The 22,635-nt window shown below is 40.3% G+C and overlaps 1 protein-coding gene across 2 annotated transcripts; it reads left to right on the forward strand.

The window, feature by feature from the left end:
- The first annotated feature begins 217 nt into the window (after positions 1-217).
- Positions 218-22,486, forward strand: E2F8 (E2F transcription factor 8). Of its 2 annotated transcripts, XM_089521371.1 has the most exons (13): positions 218-475; positions 2,559-2,660; positions 3,088-3,348; positions 3,658-3,814; positions 6,667-6,972; positions 7,759-7,920; positions 9,758-9,895; positions 11,913-12,125; positions 12,271-12,349; positions 12,638-13,151; positions 18,961-19,090; positions 19,910-20,295; positions 21,904-22,486. In XM_089521371.1, exons 2-13 carry the CDS (start codon positions 2,643-2,645, stop codon positions 22,081-22,083), a joined length of 2,544 nt encoding a protein of 847 aa, XP_089377497.1. In that variant the 5' UTR covers positions 218-475; positions 2,559-2,642; the 3' UTR covers positions 22,084-22,486. The 2 variants fall into 2 exon arrangements, with proteins under 2 accessions (XP_089377497.1, XP_089377498.1); XM_089521372.1 differs by lacking the exon at positions 7,759-7,920.
- The last annotated feature ends 149 nt before the right edge of the window (positions 22,487-22,635 follow it).

The following is a 22,635-nucleotide window of genomic DNA, read 5'->3' on the forward strand; positions in this document are numbered from 1 at the left end:
CTCAGCGTTGCCTAGCAACCGCTCCCCTCCCCTTCCCGCCCAACAGAGGCGCCAAACCCCGTCTGAGAGAAAGGGAGCGACGAGCGAGCAGCGATTGGTTGGGGCAGAGAGCCTTCTGACACCTGATTGGCTGGGGGCTCTCTCCCCTTTCCCCCTCCCCTCTCCTCAGCCACTCCGCCCTCCACATTCAAATCGCTGAGGCGGGGAAGGCCGAGGACGGTACGTGTCTCTCTTGAAGGGCTCTCATTATGAGGGCGGGACCAACCACCTGGTGAGGGCGGAGAAAGAGAGAGGGCGAGGCCACTCTGAGGAGAAAAAGGGAGCAATGCTTCAACCGAACGTTCTAAACCTGGTCTGGGGAAAGACTCCGCCCCTTTTCCTCCCTCAAGGGCCAATCAGGAACGAGGAGCGTGGCCACGCCCACTCCTCAAGCTAAGGCGCGCGGGGAGTAAACTTTAGAGGTGGCGCGAGCCAGGTGAGTGAGTCAGGTCTCCCAGGCGATCATTATCATTATTATTATTGATGTTGTTGGTTTATATCCCGCCTTTCTCCCAATACAGGGGCTCCGCAGCGGGAAGGACGTGGCCCTACCCCGCCCCTCAAAGGTTTGTTGTTGGGTTGCTGCTGCTGCTGCCTCCATTTTGTGACACTCCCCTTCCCTTCCCTTCCCTTCCCTCCTCCAGCAGCAGAGCCCTCCTTTGACTCTCTCTCTCTCTCTCTCTCTCTGTCAAAGCTTGGATTTGAGGTATTGCTTGTCAGCGTTTGAAATGTCTGTGTCCTTTGCAGCCTCTCAGGCGCTGTGAGACGCAGGGGTCAGTTTGGCCCAAGCAGACTTAATGCCTGTACAAACACAGGGGTAGTTCATTGTAAGGCAAGTTCCAAAGTCCCTATTGTAGTAACGCCTTCATTAGATTAACCCAACAGGCAAAGAATGCTCACTTGTTGTAGTAAGAAGTACCCCTAAAGTGGATGGACTTCGCAAACTACGTTGGCCATGATGATCAGATACACTGTTCTCTGCTTGGAGCACATAGTTTCTCTACTGCTGAGGAGTGGTTTCCTTCTACGCACACAAACACAGTCATTCAGGGAACGTGAAGTAATGCTGTGTTCCCCTCCAATGAGACCAATCCGGCAGTTACAGTGGCCTCTTGGTACCCGCTGGGTTTGGTGTCCTGGGCCCTCCGTGGATACCACCGTCGGTGGATGCTTAACTCCCATTATATCCAGTGGCATAGTTCAATGGTGTTCCTTATATAAAACGGCAAAATCAAGGTTTCTTTTTGGAACCTATATGTTTTAAAAACATTTTCAAGCCATGCATGCTGACTGTACTTTTTCTTTGTTATTGACAGCTTAGCTGAAGGTATCACAGCCCAACTAGTTAAGTAAAACTGGACTTCATTTCCTAAGGCAGAAAGTACACAGAGCCTGTGCCTTTGCTCCACAATGCTTCTTCCCCTGCTCCTTGCTCTTAAGAGTTCTTCTTGCCAGCTGCACCAACAAACATAAAGCTACTCAGTGGCTTCCTTTAGTGTGTCTTCCAAGGACAGAATTATCACCTTTGCGCTCGATTGCTGGGAGGGTGATATCCAGGATGACGTGGTCCTCCCATCCTCAAAACTCTGAGGTTGTCTGCGCTTTTTGTTTCAACCTGCCCCTGCTGCTCCTTGCAAGCAGGTAATACTAGTTTGGCCACACACTCTCAGCCTCAGAGGAAGGCAAGTGCAAGTCCTCTCTGAAGAAATGACAAGAAAATCCAGTGATAGGGTCACCATTAATCAGAAACTACTTGAAGTTACACGACAACAACATTTAAGCCACACCAATTTGTCACTCTTCACTGTGACACTACATCAGAATAAGGGGCAGGCAAATGTTTAACAGAAACCTTCCTGCTACTAGCTTGGACCAAAGTCTCATGATGTCTTTTCTAGACATTGTCTTGCTTGTCCCTTTGATTACTGTTGGTAATGCTGCTCTTGCAATTTTGCTATCACAGTTTGATTGGGAATGAAATGAAACAGGCTTAAATGAGACTAATACTCAGCTAGATTCACTCTTTACAAGGTCAGCCCTTGCAGATTGCATTAGTGTCCTTGAATGAAGAGTACATGATTTCTGCAGTAGAAATTCAATAGTACTTAAGAATGGGAAAACCAGAGCCAGCAACTAAGCAATGATATGCCTGAGGAAAAACTTGGGAAGCAAACATAATTGTAATTTGAAAGAATTAAATGAAACAGAGTGCCATGTATGGGGAAATCATTCCATAGACTGGTTGAACCTAACCCTACTTACTGAGAAATCTTTGTAAACTTGATGGGATGCACCTCTGAGAAAACATGCTTGCCATTGTGCGGCACATTTGTCCACTAATAAATAAATACATAATTGGTTCCAGGGACTCGTCTAACCTTTGTCCCTCAGACAGATTCATTTCAGTACCTGTAGTAAAATTATGTCCTGATATTTATTTTGTTTTATTCTAATTTGTTCCCTTTGTTAAAGGCATTGATGGCAACTAAATTTACTTTGTATGTCTTTTTTTTTCTCAGAGTGCTAAAAGTATTTCCTGAACAACATATCCCTTGTATTATTTTGAAGCAAATATAAATAAAAGAAAAGCTATTTGGAACAAAATGAGTGCTGAAAACAAGGTAACTTGTTTGAGACTGTTGTTTTCCTTTTCAGTTTTTTTTACTGAAAGCATAGACCACAAATGTTTACATAGAAAGTCATAAACTTGGAAAGATACCCAAGGGCTGTATAATCCAATGTTGTGCCAGTGCAGAGATCCACAGTTAAAGCACTCCTGGGAGATGGCCATCCAATGTGGTGGAAGCTGATGCAGGCTTGGCAGTAGCCCTGTGTTTAAGATGTAGTTCTACTCTAAAGCAAAATGCTTGTGGCTTCCTTAAGTACTTATAAAATCTGATAGGAATTAAATGCATGCTTCTTCTGGCAACAGGTGCTGTGTTGCCAGAAGCATTATACTGATGTTTTATTCATTAAGAACAACAGCTTTGTTTCTATGCCTAACTGCTCTGGTTTTGAGTCACACTGTTTCGTTTTATTTGAACATAGGAAAATCAGTCTTTTGAAGCACATGAGCCCACAGTGAAAACGCCTCTGAAAGAGACGACTGCCTCCAATTCATTTTTGGCAGAGATCCAGCCCACCACTTCTGGCCATCTGACAACACCACCAAAGCCTAATGAAGTCTCTCCTAGAGATCCATGGACACCAACAGCTAACCTCAAAATGCTGATCAGCGCAGCCAGCCCTGAGATTCGAAATCGAGAGCAAGAAAAAAAATTGTCAGACAACAGAAGTGAAAGCTTTGAGGCAATTTGTTTGTTTATCTCATAAACGTTCTTGAGAAATTATACTTGAGCTTGAAAAGTAGCTAGGCAAGCAATGTCTTGGTTTATTTCATTCTTCTGTGTTAGACCTCAGATGTGGAGTGCTGCTTATTTTTAAAGCTTGTAGCTTACACACAGCAGATACAGCATGGCAGCTGTATTACTGGGGTGGAGGCTCAGCTGTCACAGACACAGTCATTTGGTGTTACTCATTCATTACAAATGCTGATGCTAAATCTGTCAAACAGTGATTTTTTTTCACATAAGAGCATTTTCTCTTGTCTTTCTGCAGGAACATTTATCAGGAGATGAATATGAAAAATCCCAACCAAGCCGTAAAGACAAAAGTCTAGGATTGCTGTGTCACAAATTTTTAGCTCGGTATCCTTGTTATCCTAACCTTTCTGAAAAGAATGAAATTTGCCTTGATGAAATAGCAGAAGAGCTTAGTAAGTTTGAGGCTGACGTCTTAAAAATATTTAATATTGGTACTCCTCAGTTCACACTATAGGTATTCATCAGTTAACAAAGTAGATGTGTCCCTTGGTGTTACTTCTTCAACAGAATAGTTGGTACCAGAAGCAGAAATAGTATGGAAAGAATGTAGTATGCAAAGGGATCTTGTAGTACCTTTGAGACTAACTGAAAGATAGAAGTTGGTAGTATGAACTTTTGTAGACTTGAGCCTTCTTCCTCAGAGACATGTGGTAGAATGGAAAGGCCAGGGACAGACCTATATAGCATTCTTTGTGTGGAAATGTCCATAGGAATACAAAACTTTGTGGATGTGGAGATGAGGTGACAAGTTCAGTTTTAACAATGGTCGTTGGGGACAAGGCATGAGGAAAGATGTTGCCCAAAGCCAAGGTGAATGGATAAACATGACTAACTATTGGGATGTAGAGTGGGAATGAAAAATAAGACATGAACCAAGAGAGCACCCATGAGGGAGGTGTGTGTGTGTGTGTGGGGGGGGTTTAGCTAGTGTTATAATGTGTGTACTGTGCTAAGAAACCATTGTCGCTGTTCAATCTACTGTTGTACTGCAGTTTGTTGATATATTCCAATTCAACTGCTTCTCTCTGGAAAGAATAGGATATGTTCTTATACCACAAAAAAAGAACAGGTCAAGATGTTTCAGCAAACATTTTATTGAGAACTAAATAATATGTGCAAGTAAAATGAAACTACTAGGTCAGGAAAGTTTTGCACAGGTAAAAGAAACATTTTGAATCTTCTAGGGACCACCTGGAGACTTCTAATGCATCCAGAGATGACTTTTTCTTTCACCAACTCCCGCTATTGTGATTTCCATTTTAGTGCCCAAACTTAAGAGACCTGTGCATTTTTTAACATGCTAGGAGTAGCTGGCAAGGCAAGTTTATCTACTTCCCTCTTTTCTCTCTGTTTTGCTGTTAATGCATGTTAATTAAGGGACTCAGGAGGCAGCCACCATTTATCTTGCCTCTTGTAAGGAGGCTAACACAGCTACAGTAGGATTAACTAGGCTGGAGTATGTTCCTACTCTTTTCCCGATCAAGCATTATTTGGCTCCCCTTTACCATCTTCCTATTGTTGGTGCTGTTAAAAACAAGCAAACAGTAAACTTCCACATACATAGAGGACAAGGAGGAAAGGGGGGGGGGCAGGATGGGCAGGAAAACACTGTGCGTTGTTAACTGCTGTATACCTGTATTAGAAATTTTGTTGTAAGAGAGATTGCTGTACCAATAGATACTGTTCAGGCCAAAATGGTGAAATGCAAATACAGAAATTGAGCAGCATACCCAATGGTTACATGATAAAGTTGTGCATTCAAAGTGGTTAGCATGCATAATTGATTCTCAGCCTTTGGACTTCCTGATATGGTGGACTTCACCATCCACAGTCCCCAGTCAGGTTGGCCAGTAGGATGTTGATGTACAAAACATCTGGAATACTAAGGCTGAGAACCACCTGTGTGTATCATCTCAGAAATTCTTAGGATTAGTTTCATAAAATGAGACAGTATAAGACAATGCTGTCTTTGCAAATGAGGTGCTGTGGTTGCTGAGTGGTAGCTTGTGTGAAACTAGAATTCAAGGTAGAGGGGAGCTTAAAAACTGGTTTATATTCTAGTTTTTTAGAAGTGAATAAGTTTCAATTTGCTCTGCTTTTTTCCAAAAGATAAACCAAATGGTATTCCAATTGCCCATTTGTGGCCTATATTAACACAGAGATTGTCATAAATTGTACAAGTGCCCTCTGTTTCACATTCGTGTCCCACAATATTGTCATTGGATTAACCTCTGAACAAAGGCTTGATCATCTTACATAGGATAGAAGAGTAAAAGGAAACAAGGTTCCACATTTTATTGATGGTCCAAAAACTTTATTATCTTAAAAAGCCCAATGCATTTCAGCCTTGTCATCAATTGGCCTTCTTTAGGGGCTATTAGCAGAAATTTCTGGAGTTGTAGTCTGCACTGTCAACAGTAGACACTCTGAGTATTAGAAGGAAGGCCTTCCTTCTAATACTCAGTGTCCACCAGAAATTTCTGGTTATAGCCCCTGAAGAAGCCCAATTGGTGACAAGGCCGAAGCGCATTGGGCTTTTTAAGATACTGGTAATAAAGTTTTTGGACCATAAAGAGTACATAGGATCTCATTTCCTTTTACTCTTCTACTGTGAATACATACTATCCAGTTTTTTGTTCTGTTCTATCTGATACAGGATGGCAAAAGATTGGGCCATCAGATATTGTAGGTTTCCAATTCCCATCAGACCCAGCAAGCATGGTCAGTGGTGAGCAACAAGGTGTAGAGAAGGCTGCAGATTCCTCACTCCCACTTAGAGTTTTGCAAATAAAACAGGCATGTCACATTACACATGTTTGCATCCACCAGGAATTTGGTTATAGACAACCTAGTAAACATTTAGTAAATGTTTCTGAAGGTTGCAAGCAGATAAATGATATTGTCATCACAAGTTCTCATTTGTAGCATCCCCATATTCTGATATAGAAGCTTAACCAATGGTGCATTAGCAGCATATTTGATATTTTAGGATTAAAAAGGTATTAACTGGATTTGAATAGTTTACTTGTATTGCTGAAATATTTTGATTAGAATCAGATGAAGAATTGGAAGGGAGTGCAAGGGCCATCAAGTTCAACACCCACCCCTGCCATGCATAAATACACAACTAAAGCACTCCTAAAATATTCCGATCCAACCTCTGTTTAAAGTCCTCCAAAAAGGAGATTCTTGAAAAGTAGGTTTAAAATTATGTTGATAGATACACTTTATTCCTTTCTTACAGACGTTGAACGTAGACGTATTTATGACATAATGAACGTCCTGGAAAGTCTGCACATGGTGAGTCGACTTGCCAAAAACAAGTATTCTTGGCACGGTTATCATAATCTTAAAAAAACATTGCAGATTTTGAAAAAAGTGGCTGAGGAGAACAAATATACACAACAAATTGAGTTGATTAAGAAAAGAGAATTTGAACAAGAGTCTGAGGAAGATGGCCAGAAGATTGAGTTGGTGGCAAAGCAAGTTAGGCCAAATGATCATACAGACATATGCTTTGTGGAACTTCCTGGGATGGAATTTCGAGCAGGTAAATACTTTGCTCTCTATCTAGAACTGACATACTAGTATATGTATACCTCCTGTAGTTTCAGTTTGTTTTCTTCCAGTTGTTCAAAATGTGGGCTACAAAATTTAGCCTAGGGCCTGAACAGACAGACCAAAATAAAGCTGCTTCAGGTCACTTTGGAGGTTTGCTGTTTAAATAACACACATATCTTAAGAGTCCAAAAGCTGCGCCAAAGCTGTGTTTCAGTCCTTGGGACTGGAATGTGGCTTTGACATGGCTTCCAGCCTCTTAGGACTCATACATCATTTAAACAGCATACCTCCAAAGTGACCTGAAGCAGCTTTATTTTGGCCTCTCTGTTCGGGCCCCTAGTTACTTTTTAAATAATCCATCAGTTTCAGTACCTGTATTGATAAAATCTGCAGATAGTGGGTACCATTACTCCAAGGAGTTTCCTCTTTTCCTTATAGTGCTAGTAAAATCCTTTTTAAAGATCATATGTGATGTGATTTATGTACCTCATTCTAAAAACAAAAGTACACACATTTATGTTTACTTAATGTAAATGTAATTAATGGATTGATCCTGGGATTGCCATAGGTTGACAGGTGACGTAAAGGAGTGTGTGCATGCATTCAAAGAGTATATGCTGTTAATCAGTTCAAATCAAACCACACTGAAGTGATTCAGGCTTGCATAGCAGTAGTCTTTAGTGGTCTGCACCTAAGGTGAAAAAAAGAACAATGCCTTAATTCAGAATTGCTAGCTAGCTTCTACATTTGCTCATCATTATCTCTCTTTGCACAGCTTCAGTAAACAGTCGTAAAGACAAGTCTTTAAGAGTGATGAGTCAGAAATTTGTGATGCTGTTTCTGGTATCATCTCCCCAAGTTGTGAGCCTTGACATTGCTGCTAAAATGTTGATTGGTGAAGATCAAATGGAATATTTAGATAAAAGCAAATTTAAAAGTAAGTGACCAAAATAGCTATTTGTGTGTCTGCTGAAAAGAAAGAAGGCTCCTGTTCAGTGTAATGGAGCTGGTTCTGTACATTAGGTCTTTATTTGGGTAAGGAGAGCTGTATTTTATCTATGAAGGCATGTTCAGCAAGTATCATTGTTACAGCAGAAAGAGTGGCACTCTAATCAAAATAATGACAGCGGATAATGTTTGTAGAGCCCTGTACAATTTGAATCCAGACTATCTGAAATGTCCTATCTCCCACTATGAGCCTACCCAAGTTTTATTTATTTATTTATTTAGAGTATTTTATACCCTACTCTTCAGCCACAAAGGCTCAGAGCATCTTACAAATTGTTACTTTGACAGTCCCTGCTGTCCAGCAGATACAGTTCTTCTCTCCCTCTAAGGCCAGGACAGTTACAAATGGGATGGGGGGGAACTTTCATCAGCTGTTGGGCCTAAGCATGATAGAGCTGTGCCTAGCCCTTCTCTCCCACCAAGATCACAATAGAGGAGGGCATTTCATCTGACTCTGGACCTATTTTTAAGATCTACAAGTGTAAGCTTTCTCAGTCCCACCACTAACACAGGTATGCCTGGTGAGGACTCAGAAGCTGCTTCTGTTTGCTCCAAGACTATGAACTCTCTTCCCATAGGAAGTTCATTTGATCTACTCATTTTTCGTTGACAAGCAAAACCATTTCATTTAGATAACCTTTTGTTGTTTGTATGAAAAAGTTCTTTTCAATGGAGTGTGCTCTCTTTTATCTTAAGTTTTAAACATTTTTAAAATAGGTTTTAAAAGGAGTGTTTATTTTTAAAAAAATTGTATCATGCATTGTTTTAATGTTGTTTTAACCTGCATTTTATTCCACTTTGGAACACATATCAGGAGACAGGCAGGATATAAATTAAATAACAGCTCAATATTTCCATCCCCTGGCTTAACTGTGTGCAGCCGCTTCTTCCCCTCTGTTTTCTGTTCCCTACCATGCTGTCTTCTCAAACAGAAGAAATGATACCAAACTATTTCATCTTCCTCCATGCTACAGTGCTAGAATGGCTGGCCAGACTTCTGTAGCCTAGAGAGGAGAACTGTGGATTTTTTGGTAGATTCGCTTTAACTGCTCTGTTAGTCACAAAGAGCAGCTTCCAGTTATTGGAAGTCCTCCTTCACTTTCAGTACAGAAAGTGAACATGCCAATATTCTTCCCTTAGGAGTAGCAGTTCCAGTGTACTACAGGCAAATACTGAATACATTCTGTCCTCGTTTAATAAAACAAGAAAATGCATCTCATATGACTTTAAAACTACCTTTTGAAAGAAATTGGATCTAAATGACTAGCACCTGAATTGAGAATGATCTTCCAAAGTGGTATTCTTGAGAAGCATGTTCTACAGGCTAAAATGTACTGGTTGCCATGACCTCAGGAGGAAAATGAGACTCACATTCCTGAAAACTGGACAGAGGGTGTTATTCAGGGAAGTGTTGTTGTTGTCACCCAATCACAATTTCAGTCTCAGCAGTTCTCTGTATAATCCCTCCCTCCACGTAGTTTTAAGTGTCTTCTTCAAAACCCTGAAAACCAGGGTGGGGGATCACTTTAAATACTGAACATTTGATTTGGCTGAGGGACCAACAGTTATTAACATGCACACTAGATTTTTCATGTACTCTGAAGGATCCAGGAAACAAAATGTCTGCTGCCTTTGTGTTGTATGTCTGAAACAGCTTTTGGGAAGGAAAGACTGATTAAGGCAGTATGAGATTTCACAATATTTAACCTTGGTTTAATGATACTGCAGTACCAATTCACTTTCATAAGTCTCTTGATTTATTTCAGCTAAAATCCGAAGACTATATGATATTGCTAATGTCCTCAGTAGCCTTGAACTTATCCAGAAAGTTCATGTTACAGAAGAAAAGGGCCGCAAACCAGCATTCATATGGACAGGGCCAGATATTTTTTCAGATATTCAGGGTAAGTGAATTATTGTTTCTGCACTGTTAATCTTTCACAGAAAGTTGATGTTAGTTTTTATAGTGATGTGATAATTTTCTAATTTATTTATTAACAGTATTTCTGTGTTGCCCCATAATCAATGTTAAACAGTATAGTGATACAATTGCAGTATAAAACATGTCACAGCAAAGATTAAGCACTAAAATTAAATCTCTTAAAATTAAATGGACAGTTTTTGTTCCTGTTGTTGAGAAGAATTTAAAATGAGGATTAGGTGAATTTTGAGGAGGAATATTCCACAATACGTGCTATTCAAGCGAAGATCTTCTCTGTAGTATTCATCTATTGAATTTTGCCTCTGACACTGACCTCCAGATCTAGATAAAAACATACAGGTGAGAAAGACACTGGCTGCAAGATTTTATTGTTTTAAATGCTAATAGCAGTGCTTTGAATCGGGTCCAGAAATTGATTGTTCTGTAGCTATGTATTGGACTAACTGAGGATTCTAAATCATTTTCAAAGGCATGCCTGCATATAATGCATTACATAAATGGGAGGTTATCCAAACAAGGACAATTGCAACTAGGCTGTCTCTGTACAGATAGACTGATATACAAGAAAAGCTGATGAAGAGATCCCATAGAGCTGAAGGTCCCTGGCAACAGGTTGCTCAAGCACCTAGCCAAGGTATTATTTATTGGCCTATTTCTCTGGGGCTGTTTTAGGTTTGTTTAACAGTAGCTGAGTCACTGTCACCTTCATAGAATCATAGAATTGGAAGAGACCACAAAGGCCATCCAGTCCAACCCCCTGCCATGCAGGAAATCTTAAATCAAAGCATCCACGACAGATGGCCAACCAGCCTCTGTTTAAAGACTTCCAGGGAAGGAGACTTCACTACACTTCGAGGAAGTGTGTTCCAGTGTCGAACAGCCCTTTCTGTCAGGAAGAACCTCTTTTCCTGCAGTTTGTATCCATTGTTCTGGGTCCTGTTCTCTGGAGCAGCAGAAAACAAGCTTGTTCCGTCCTCAATATGACATCCCTTCAAGTATTTAAACAGGGCTATCAAATCACCTCTTAACCTTCTCTTCTCCAGACTAAACATCCCCAGCTCCCTAAGGCGTTCCTCATAGGGCATGGTTTCAAGACCCTTCACCATTTAGTTGCCCTCCTTTTCTCAATGTCCTTTTTGAATTGTGGTGCCCAGAACAGGACACAGTATTCCAACTGCTGTTATTCCCATCCTCAGAGAAGCATTAACAATCTTGAGCCAACTAGACATTGCCTCAATAAACATTATCAACCATGACAGGCAAGAGTTAAGCATGCAGGTAGTCAGCCAGACTTGTCCAAGTATTGTGTCTGCAGCCTCAGTTTCAGCAGTTGAAAGTCATCCATACAAATTAGACCAGAAGTGCTTTGGAAAAATCAGTTGATTTTGCTGTATTAATTGGGATCCAGATCATTGGAGGGTTGACCATTTGTGTCCATGAAAGTGCTGTAGATAAATCACAGCATGCCATGAAATGTGTTGTTAAATTTCTTCCCAGGTAAAATTAGAAAAAGCCACACATAGCTTACAACCTTTCATGTGGATCATAGTGAATTAGTATATTGGTAGTGGAAAAGAAATCCTCATTTGTATGCTTAGTAATGAGCTTAATTCATGTTCAGTCAGATGTATTATCATTCTTCCTCTGCTTGTGTTCTACCTGTATTCTGGCTTGTTTCATTGTTCTCACCTGTTCAGTGAAATACAGCATTTAGGCATGATTGTGTAAATTACCCAAGTCATCTCTGTGTCCCATAGAGCAGCTTGCCTCCATCAAGATTTCCCAGTATATCAGCTAGAGCCTTCCCTGGAGGCCTTCAACACAACAGAGGATAGGTGTGAGATGACTTTCTCCTTAAGTGGTTTACCAATCCTGCCTAACACCATCCCTCAGTCTGTCATAACCAAGAAAGGGATTAATAGCCTACTTAAAGTGTACACATTAAAATATGTTACAACTTCAATATGATTAATTTATAGATGCAGAGCCTGTACTCACACCTGCTATGATTGCTTCATCTCATCCTGTGAAAGATGAATCTTCCAGAGATAATTGTTCCAAGGAGCTCTTCCCTACTAGAAATAAGCAAGGCTTCACAAGGCATCCATCTTTAATAAAAACGACAAAGACAACACAAAGTGATTGGAGGAAGATTCGTTCTGCTCCAAGCAGCCCCATTAAGAAAAATACAAGTATGAAGATATTAAAATATAAACTCGACTTGGTAGTGTTCTGGAGATGATAGGGGAATGTTTCATGAGCTATGAGTCATGCAGCTAAGCTATATAAACAGTGTATTTTCAATAAAACCTTTAATGTTTATATTTTCTCCCAAAGGTCAAATTGTGCCAACTTTTCCAAGCAAGATGGCGCAACTTGCAGCAATATGCAAACAACAGTTAGATGAACAGTCACGGTATGTTTGTAAACAAAATTTATATTGCAACATCTGTTGAAACTGAAAATTCACAAATAGCTGTTTATGCCAGGAGTAAAGATCAGGTTATCAATTCCTTGTTATATTGTCATAGTTACAAAAGGCAGCATGTGGACTTGTATGAAAGTGTTAGGTACAAGAGCATTTTGTAATGTTCTGCCTTATTTCTGTCTAAATTAGCAAAGCCAGGTCCATTATGTTTTGATTTGTTTGAAACAGATGAATTTCAGATTGAAGTATTCTAACACAATGAATTTCTTTCCTTAGAGATTTCAGAAAGATGAAGATGAAAGTGGAACACTCTACTTTACAAGGCCCTCTGGGTGCTCCTGACAATCCCAAACCATTCCTATTGCCTTCTCAGGCTGGGATATTTCCACTGATCCCCAGTTCAGTATCACCAACTGTACTAACTCCTGTCAGTTCCACTGTGTCATATGCAGTATATTTGCAGCCTTCCCAAACACAGATAGTGACTGCATACAATCCAGGTTTATCAGTACAGCCTGTTCCCTGTACTAATGTGATAGGAATGAAATCTTCTGTGGAAGCCAGTTCACAATTAATCCCTGGTAAAAAGTTTATTGAAGACAGTGACAGTAACTTAGCAGCAGGTGATGCCAGTGCTGAAGACCAAAACACTGGGTTGGCCAAGGAGCAAGAATGCAGAAAAAATGACTTGATGTCTGGAAAATGTTCCAAGAGAGGTAAATCAGTGCCAAAGGACAGCTCAATTAAAAAATGTAAGAATGAAGAGCTAGAGCTTCAGGATGGGCTTAAGGTAAGGTGTATTAAAGTGTCCACACTTTTCACATATGTTGTACACTCCTGATATGTTTATCTTTCTCCTAAATGGATACAAATAACTCAGAATTGGTGGGTATCATTAGACTAGCAATTCTTAAATGATCTACTGTGGCAAACAAGGAGGCCAGTGAACTAGATTTACCAGTGCCAGCAGCACTCTTAACCCTTTTTCTACTGCAGTAACAGTGTTAGCAATAACAGTAGACTCTTTACCACTTTATTTTTCACAAATGAAATTCCTGGGATCGCCATAAATGAGCAGGTGATTTAAATGCACACACACTAACCACAAGGATAAAAAGCCTCCCCTAAGGCTTCGTTACTATTAATAAGAGTTTTAATCTGAAATGTGCTCCATTTTTGTTCCCCTATTTTTCCCCCATCACCACTGCTGGAATGTATTCCATAGCAACATCTTTGAAATTGAATTTGGCCCTTGGGCTGAAAGAGCTTCCCCACTCTTTTTATTTTGCAAGGGTAAGTGAGGTATGACCTACCAGTTGTTGGATTGTAGCCAGCATAGCCAATGGTGAGCCATGCTAGAAAGTGTAGTCTAATATCAGAAGGGGTGTAGTTTGTGTATTTTTCTTTGTAGCATTGTGGGAACTGAAAATAGTGGACCAAAGTGGTATAAAAAATAAAGTTTGAACAAAAAATGTTGCGCACTCCAAAAGTTCCCCTTATTAACATGGCGACAAATTGCTTAATAGCCTATTGTCTTCCTGTTTGCTGGGATGGCAGTCCACACCTTCCCCTGGAAAATAACCCAGATTCTGATTTTGACAGTGTTCATCTCATCATTTCTCAATGTCTCCCAAGTCCAGCCATTGATGAGGCAGCCTGATGTGGCTGAAGATGAATTACTCTACTAGCCTTAATTCTTTCCCATCAGCCTTTGGTGGAAGCGGTAGTTCTGCTTTTTGTCTGCAGCAGGGGTATTCGGTCACTTCTCAGATAGAAGCTGTCTATCCTCAGAAGAAGCTAGGTGTTACATTATAAAGTTGTGCTTGCTCTTGTCTTGCCGCCTTCTGGTCTTCAGGCACAGCAACAGCATTGATACCCTGGCCTAAATATAATCATAGAATTGGAAGACACCACAAAGGCCATCCAACTCAACACCCTACCATGCAGGAATACACAAAGAACTCCCATCCAGCCTCTGTTTAAAAATCTCCAAAGGAGGAGACTCCACTCTTTTCCAAGGGAGTATGTTCCACTGTTAAACAGCTTTTACTTTCAGGAAGTTTGCCCTATTGTTGAGGTGGAATCTCTTTTAATGTAGTTTGAATCTATTGCTCCATGCCCTAGTCTGGAACAGCAGAAACCAAACTTGTTCCATCTTCAGTATGACTTCCCTACAAATATTTAAACATGGCTATCATGTCACCTTCAACCTTGAGTTCTCCTGGATAAACATACCCAGCTCCTGTAAGCTACTTCTTGTAGGGCAGGTCTTTTCGCCATTTTGGTCACCTTCCTCTGGACATGCTCCAGCTTGTCAACATTCTTTTTGAATTGTGGTACCCAGAAATGTGCACAGTATTCCAGGTGAGGCCTGACCAAAGTAATAGTGTGGCAATATTATTTCCCTTGATCTAGACACTATAAATGCAGCCTACACACTTATAGATGCAGCCTAGGATCATACTGGCTTTTTTAGCTGCTGCATTACTCTGCTGACTCACTCTTGTGGTCTACTAAGACTCCTAGAACCCTTTTGCATGTTCTGTTGTCAAGCTAGGTGCCACCCATCCTATATCTGTGCATCTCATTTTTTCTGTCTAAGTATACTTTGTTGCATATCTCCCTGATAAAATTCATTTTGTTAGTTCTGGCACGGCTGTCAAATTTGTTAGTCGTTTTGAATTCTGATCCTGTCTCAGAGGTATTACCTTCCTCTCCTAATTTGGTGTTGTCTGAAGATTTGATAAGCATGCCCTCTACTCTATCAAGTCATTGGCCTGAAATAAATGGGCCAAAAGAAGCGGCTTCTGGCCATCTTGGGGGTATGGCATTTAGATGACGCATGCCCCCCAAAGCAGCTGGAAGCTGCTCTGACACCGCCAAAAGGAGTTGGATTAAACCAGCTCCTGGCCAATGTGGCTTGGGACCTGTGCCGGCATCCCGCTTTGGGAGTGGACTGTGTTTTCGCTGCAATCCCTGTCCAATTGCGGCCAGAGGCTGCTCCTTCCTGGCCATTTGTTTTACCCCATAGATAAAGATGCTGAATAGCACTGGGCTCAGGGCAGGATCCTGTGACGTCCTGCTAGTCACTTCTTTCCAGGATGAAGAGAAGCCCTTTGAGTTTGGGCAGAAAACCAATTACAAATCCACATGACAATTACATTGTCTAGCCCACATTTTACTACCCTTTTTTCCTGCAAGGATATCATGTGGGGCCTTATCACAGGTCTTACTGAAAGGTCACCCATAATATATTTGCAAAAAATAGGGTTGCCTCTTTTGTGTGGGTTGGTCTTCCATGCTCTTTCGTCCTTGAAAAGTGAATCCTTGTGGATGTAGAAATTATATAGCTCAGAGGATTTCAAACTGCCCTAGATGCCACAGGACAATTGAGTCCCTCTTTTAGCACAGTGGGCAAGTCCTTTTGGTTTCTGGTTAATCAGTCAATTGCAGATTTGCCCATTTTAGGGCTGGGCTTGCTAGCTGAAGCAGCTGTGCCTTGATTCTATGATACTGATAGTTGCATTTTTAAAAAAATGTTGTTGGGTTTGGAAAAACTATTCACCGTTGATGGTGAGGACTGTATCCATCAGCCCCAGTAATTTAGATGGAAGATGTTCATCAGGGACCAGAAAAGAATAACAATGGAGCATGGTCCTCAACTGAAAGGACTGCAAAGACCTAAGAGAGAAGAGTTCCTATATAAATTGAGAATCTATACCCTGAACAAGATGCTGCACTATACATATGTTACTAGTCCCAAGAAAAATTTCTGAAAAGTATAAAATACTATAGCAGAGAATGAGGATACTGAGTGGAAGAAAGGAAACAGTTAAAATGGAGAAAGTGGTGGGATCAGGGCAGGGAAATTATTCAAAATATTGTCTATCCATGAAGCTTTACATTTAGGATTATTTCTGATATTTGGTGTTGAAAAGGTGCATAAATAAAGTATTAAACCTCCGTCTTTGACATATCCGGTTGAAGATACTGGTTGACAAGATGTGGGGCAGAAGGAAAGCCCTGGTTGTTTCTGTGTATAAAAAGTTCCTGGCTGCTGATTTTTGCTCATAGTGTACTGTGTTCTGCATATTCACAGAATAGATTAGAATCACTTGGGGAATTACAGGTCATAGGTTGACTATTAAAGAGAAAGACAGCCAGTCATCTCCCCTCACTCCACTCTGACCCCTGGAAAAATGAAATTATCAGGATTGATAAAGGGATAAAGATTTTGTCTCTATCCTTAGAGTTTCTTTCAGTGCTTCTTTTGTGGTAGTTTTACAAGTCATTCTGGCAGAACTTTGCTAATACAAAATAAAAGTGAGAAATCTAAAAGTCCAAAATGAATGTTAGGATGAAAAGTCCAGGAATTTTATTCTTTTAAATTGCTTTGAACTTTAAGTTTTCAAGAGTTTTGCAGAATTAAAGCAAAAGTATGCAATAGGACAATGTTACTCAAAGTGGCGCTCTCTGGACTCGAGCCCATACGCAAGCAGGTGACTGCTGGTCTGCAGCATGTTTCCAGGAAAGAAACAGTTGTTGCATCCAGTGGGCACAAATAGAATGCCAGTCCTTGGTGCACTGGGTGGGAAAAAACCCTGCCAGTCTACCACATCAGATAGCTTGATAAGCACTGCAATATAGGATAATTCAGGTACTTATTAATTTGCTTATTGATGGCATCCTAATTCTTCTTTGATAGCACTGGACACTTCATTTGGATTCTTTGTTATGGAGCATATTCAACTTTGGTTGTTTGCAATAAAAGTATTAAGGATGGTGGCTTGAGCTGTGTTCGGAGACATTCTCATCAGTGTAAGGAGAAATTTTAGATAATAGTTCAATATTTAGGAAAGAGCATGGGGATATACATGCAGAGGACTGTATGTTTGAAATGCCCCTTGGATTAACATGTCCTTGCATAATGAGGATCAAGCATGTTAAGGGGAGAAGGCACTTACATATCTTCCTTCATACCCCTAGAATAAAAGTACAGAGTTTTTCTACATAGAGGCTGAATCCATGTTGCTGAAATAATCAAGTTAGACACAGTTTTAACTGCCATAGCTCAAGGCTATGGAATTCTGGGAATTGTAGGTATTGATTGTACAGTAGTTAATTTAGCCAGGAGCGCTTAAGGGTAGCAGGTACATAAGATACATCTGCACTGTTGAAATAATCTGATTTGACACAACTTTAACTGCCATGGGTCAAGGCTATGAAATTCTGGGAATTGTAGGTATCTGTGTCTTTAAATAAGTAGCAAACTACAGTTCCCACAATTCTATAGCATTCAGCCATGGCAGTTAAAGTGGTGTCAAATCAGATTATTTCAGCATTGCAGATGTATCTTATGTACCTGCTATCCTATTGTGTAAGAGCTCCTGGCTGAATTTTCTGTATTGGTATAGCAACATCGAGAGCCAGCATGGTGTAGTGGCTTGAGCATTGGACTAGGACTCTGGAGATCAGGGTTTGATTCCCTGTTTGGCCTTGGAAACCCACTGGGTGATCTTGGGCAAGACACACAGCCCCACAAACCCTGTGATAGGTTCACCTTAGGATTGCCATAAGTTGTAAACAACTTCAAGGCATACAACAGCTGTGGCAACCTTGTTCCTTGTTGGGTAGTAGTTCTGTGCTGTGGTCAAGAGTATAGAACATGGTGTTAGGTATATTATCGTGAGGTTTCCCATTTTAACATTATCTTCAACCTCAAAAAATTAACTGGCATAACTGTCTATGTGATTGGAAAGCATAAAAGCACAGATGCATCACTCATTACCCTTAATAACTGAATATTCACCCTCCAAAAAGTTGTTTTAAATTTTCGTGGTCTACCATCTTTTATTATTTAATGTGGCTATATAAAATAAATAATAAAATACAGAAACAGGTCATATTTTGAGTATGGGGAATATTTACATCAACAGCAATTCAGAGTTTATTTAATGCAACACATCAGTAAGTATACCAAAGCCAGGCATTGGTTATAAACTGTGCACTGTATTAGCTTTCTGTAAATACCTGGCATGACATTCTCATTTGAGTCTTGCTCTCTTCCTAGCATTGATGATGTAAAACACGTGATTAGTTAATGAAGCATGGAAAGGCGGAAATTTTATATAAGAATAAACCACCTATGAAAAAGATGGCCCTTTTGATGAAAATACTTGTAGCATGGGAGGTCTGTTACTGATATTCCAGTGGAATGAGTGGATGTTGACCTTTTCGCCCTTCCCTAAAGCTTTAAAGTAAGGAGAAGAGTGGTATAATGTTTATTTCTCCCATACACACCTACCCAGAAGATAGTTACAGCTTGAAAATTTGGGAAATAGCACAGGAAGAGTCAAATTCAGCTTCCCATAGTGCTTAGTATGTTACCTTACCTTGTTGATTGCTGTTCATTTATATATATATATAAAGAGAGAGAGTGAATGAGTTAAAGAGAGCCCCGTCAAGAATCTCTCATAACACATGTGGCCTTGTTCAGTGGGAAGAGTGATAAGCAGAAACGATGCCTGGGCTACATCTGTTATTTTGTCAGCACTCATTATTACTGTGGACTTAAATGGCATGTTCTTCCTTTGTTTTAGACTCAGCTTCCTTCAGGTTATCGTATACCTCTTCCCCAGTTTACAAAGCTTCTCAGTGAAACTACTTTTTCTAACAACGAGAAGACTGAGCCATGTGTAGGACAGAAAATCTACAGTTCTCCCATTGCTGGTGCGTATTTATTGATCATATCACTAGAGTGTTCTGGGGTTAGTAGATGTCTACCATTTTCTGCCATGATAGGACTTCAGGCAGGAAAGCTAGGTTTGCCCATAATATATTGTGCCAGTGTTCAAGGCTTTCATGTGTCAGAGCATTACTTCTTGCTATATGTGCCTTCACCCAGCTTTTGCAGTGGTGCCTTGCCCAGCATCAGTCATTAACTGATCCTGCAGGTTTGGAAGAGCTGTCTAGTAATTTCAGTTACTCACTTAATTAAAAGCATTCACCACATTTCTGTTCCCTCAGTACAGTCGCCCCTCCTAACTCACGGATCTCAGATCCGTGTCCTTGAATACCCGCGGAGGGGCAACCTCTGCTATTTCCTGGGCCACGCACACGGGGGCATGGTTCATTCAAGCCTATGAGGCATAAATATGAGCAAGTCTCCATTTTTGGGGTGGGGGGGCAGAATGAATCTCTGTGAATACGGAGGAACAACAGTACTATTTTCAGATTTATTACTACAACTTTCGTTCTCTCTCAGGAAGTCTACTTTGAATGCTGGGTATTCACTGTGATTCACAACAACAGTAAGCCATTTTGCTGGTAGAGGAGAACATATGTTGGGCAGCTCTGGTCAGTACTGACTTTCTTGAAGTCAGTTGCTCATTGATACTTAACCACCACTATGTTCTATGTAAACATCTGATGTTTGGTGGGACTCATATGAGCATCCTCTTGCTCATGTCTACAAGATGCTGTGATCTGCCCCATGACATAGAAGTACTGCCATTTTTTATAGTTGGTTCTTCCTCTTCTTTGTCTTAGATGGTATTCCAGTGACATCTGACTCTAGAACAGGTCATTTTCCTACTCTTCATTTAACACCTCTAAACCTGATGACACCATCTTCGGTAGTCGCTGTACCCGTGGTGAATGATCCTGCTATTGCTTCAAGCCATGCTAGTCCTGTCCAAACCCCTAGCTCTTCATGTCTGAACTTTATGCTGCAACATGTAGGACTAATACCAGCCAGTGTCCAGGTTTCTGGAAATCATGTCTTTGGATCTGCCCTGGTTAGTCAGCAAGCTGAATGTGTTACTCCTGTTCCCGAAAGTGTCAGCATGAAACAAGTGAAAGCATTACATAATGTCTTACCAAAGTATAGCAGTGGATTAAATGGAAAATCAATTCCAACAACGCCTTTAAAGCCGGTAAGAGAGAAAAAAAATGTGAAGCATTAATGTATATAATTGCCAGATGAGTGCTCATTGGTATTTGAGCTGCTATGCACAATCAGCAACTGGAGACAAATTTGTTGATGGATTGCACTACTTAACACTGTAGGTTGAGGAAATAAATGTAGAAATGTTCTCTGTATAAACTCATATTGCACAGGCAAGAATGGTTTCTTTACTGGTGGGGAATGTTCAAGTGAATATAAGCCATTTATAAGCAGTTTTGAATGCCTTGCCAGGAGAAAGGTGAGATATTAAAAATTCAGCAATCATTCATGATTATACCTGATAAAAGCCATACGAAACATGAAACTATAAGCATGAGAGAGTCAGCAAGAGGCCCATAGGATATATTGAAGATTTGTATTGTCAAATATCACTTTTGTACTCTGCAGTAGAAACTTAGGGAAGATGGATATATCACATGGTCCTTGCATTGACTATATCTTGATTAAAAGGGAGCAGAAAATTCTTGTTGACTCTATATCTTTTATAACATCAAGTTTGACAGGAGTTCTAGGAGTCATCAGAAAAATAAAAATAAATGAAATAAGGCTACAAATGTAGATAACGAAGTAAGTACTGGAAACAACAATAAAACAATTCAGCATGCGACATTTCTGTCATATCCAGTTGCCTAGAATAGTACAGGTTTAAAGCAAATATCTAATTATATTTGAAGAAATAGCCCATCTGTTAAAAGGTCAGTATTCATGATGTAGGAGGGTGTTTGAAAAATCACTGATAATCCTGTACAGAACAGATCAGGAACCTTGGATTTATAGGTATAATCTGGCCCACAGAGGCTCTCTGCAGGCTTGACTCACTGGAACCAAGTAAGGAGAGGAGCTCCGATTTATCATCGGACTGTATACGTTCATTTGGAATAAACTGGTGTCAAAGCTTGCTTAAAGCCTGGATTGAAGGGACTATCTTTGACATAGAATTTTACAGATATAAAGAAGTGCCCACCAATCCCATAGGTATGTGGAGTGGCTTTAAGTATTAAACTTCAGTTTGTCCACCTTCACCCCTAATAAAACTACTTTCAGAGACTTGTTCAAGCTTTCCATCTTCTCCCTGTGATTTGTAGATGAAAAAGAGATAGATCAATCTTTCAGTATATTCATGTGTGGATCAACACGGGCTTGACAGATGGGCAGAAAGGGGTGGCAAGATGCCGCCCCTTTCTGCCGCGGCCTGCACATGGCAGAAAAAGAAGCCCTAAAAAGAGGCTTCTTTGCACCGCAGAAGGGGCACCATTGGCACGCTTGCACACTATGATGATGCCCCTCATGCGCCACGCTTTTTGGGCGCTGCGTATGGCAATTGTCATCATGGCATGCCCTGTGTAAATGATGTCGCGCCAAGATGACGCTTGCGGTGCACGATAGGGTTTGGGAACATGTGAACACTCTGCCCTACCACAGCCCTAGTTCAGGCCCAGGTTGGTACAAAGTGCCAGTCTGTTTAGCCCCATAGATTAATAGTACAACTATAGGTGCATCCTTCTTACTGATACTAAAACATTTTAGTTATTTAGTCTGATCATTTGAAACAAATTTGGCTTTCCCTTCCATCCAGACCACTGTTTCTCCAGCACCAAGGGATTCTCAGAAAGTCAGCGGAAGTGTCTCACCATGTGAATCAACCTTAATTCCTGGCCTTTGTTCAACCTCTTGTGAATCAATTGAAATTTCCCAAGAAGAATTAGTAATTCCACAAAGTAAACTTGATATATCAACAGAAGATGATAATGTTTGATTTGGAGGAGAAAATATTGTTGGAACTTTCTCTCAGCAGATGAATTGTAACTTTTTATTTATACTTTATAGGTGTATTTCAGAAATGGTCTTTGATCATAGGTGTGCCTTCTCCATGCTGGAGTCCTTTTGACTTAAAATTATCCTGCTTTCCTCTTACAAACAAATCAAGGATGTACATTTGTCTCCTTGAGAGGAAACAAAACCACTTACAGAAAAAAAGCCGTTCAGAACATTGCTGACATTGGTTGTGTGGGATATGAAAGCTGTTGTATGCTAAATACACAAACTTAAAAACACCATGTAACATGCTATATTTTTAAAAAAACAACTTGAAGGACTAATTCAGTTCAAATAATATTTTAATTCTCTGTTTTAATTACTGTTATGAAGTTGGAAATCTTAATCATGTCTATTTAAATGTAAAGTTTATTTTTAAAATTTTGTCAAATTAAAATTTGAATTTAACTTTCCTAACTTTCATATTTGTGGTTATTTCTTTACATTGAAGTGCATTGCTTACAAGAACATCTGCAGGGAAAGCATGTTAAAG

The sequence above is a fragment of the Sceloporus occidentalis genome, unplaced genomic scaffold (assembly GCF_023333645.1).
Source record: "Sceloporus occidentalis isolate IW3139 unplaced genomic scaffold, rSceOcc1.0.p SCAF_4, whole genome shotgun sequence".
NCBI classification, from domain to species: domain Eukaryota; kingdom Metazoa; phylum Chordata; class Lepidosauria; order Squamata; family Phrynosomatidae; genus Sceloporus; species Sceloporus occidentalis.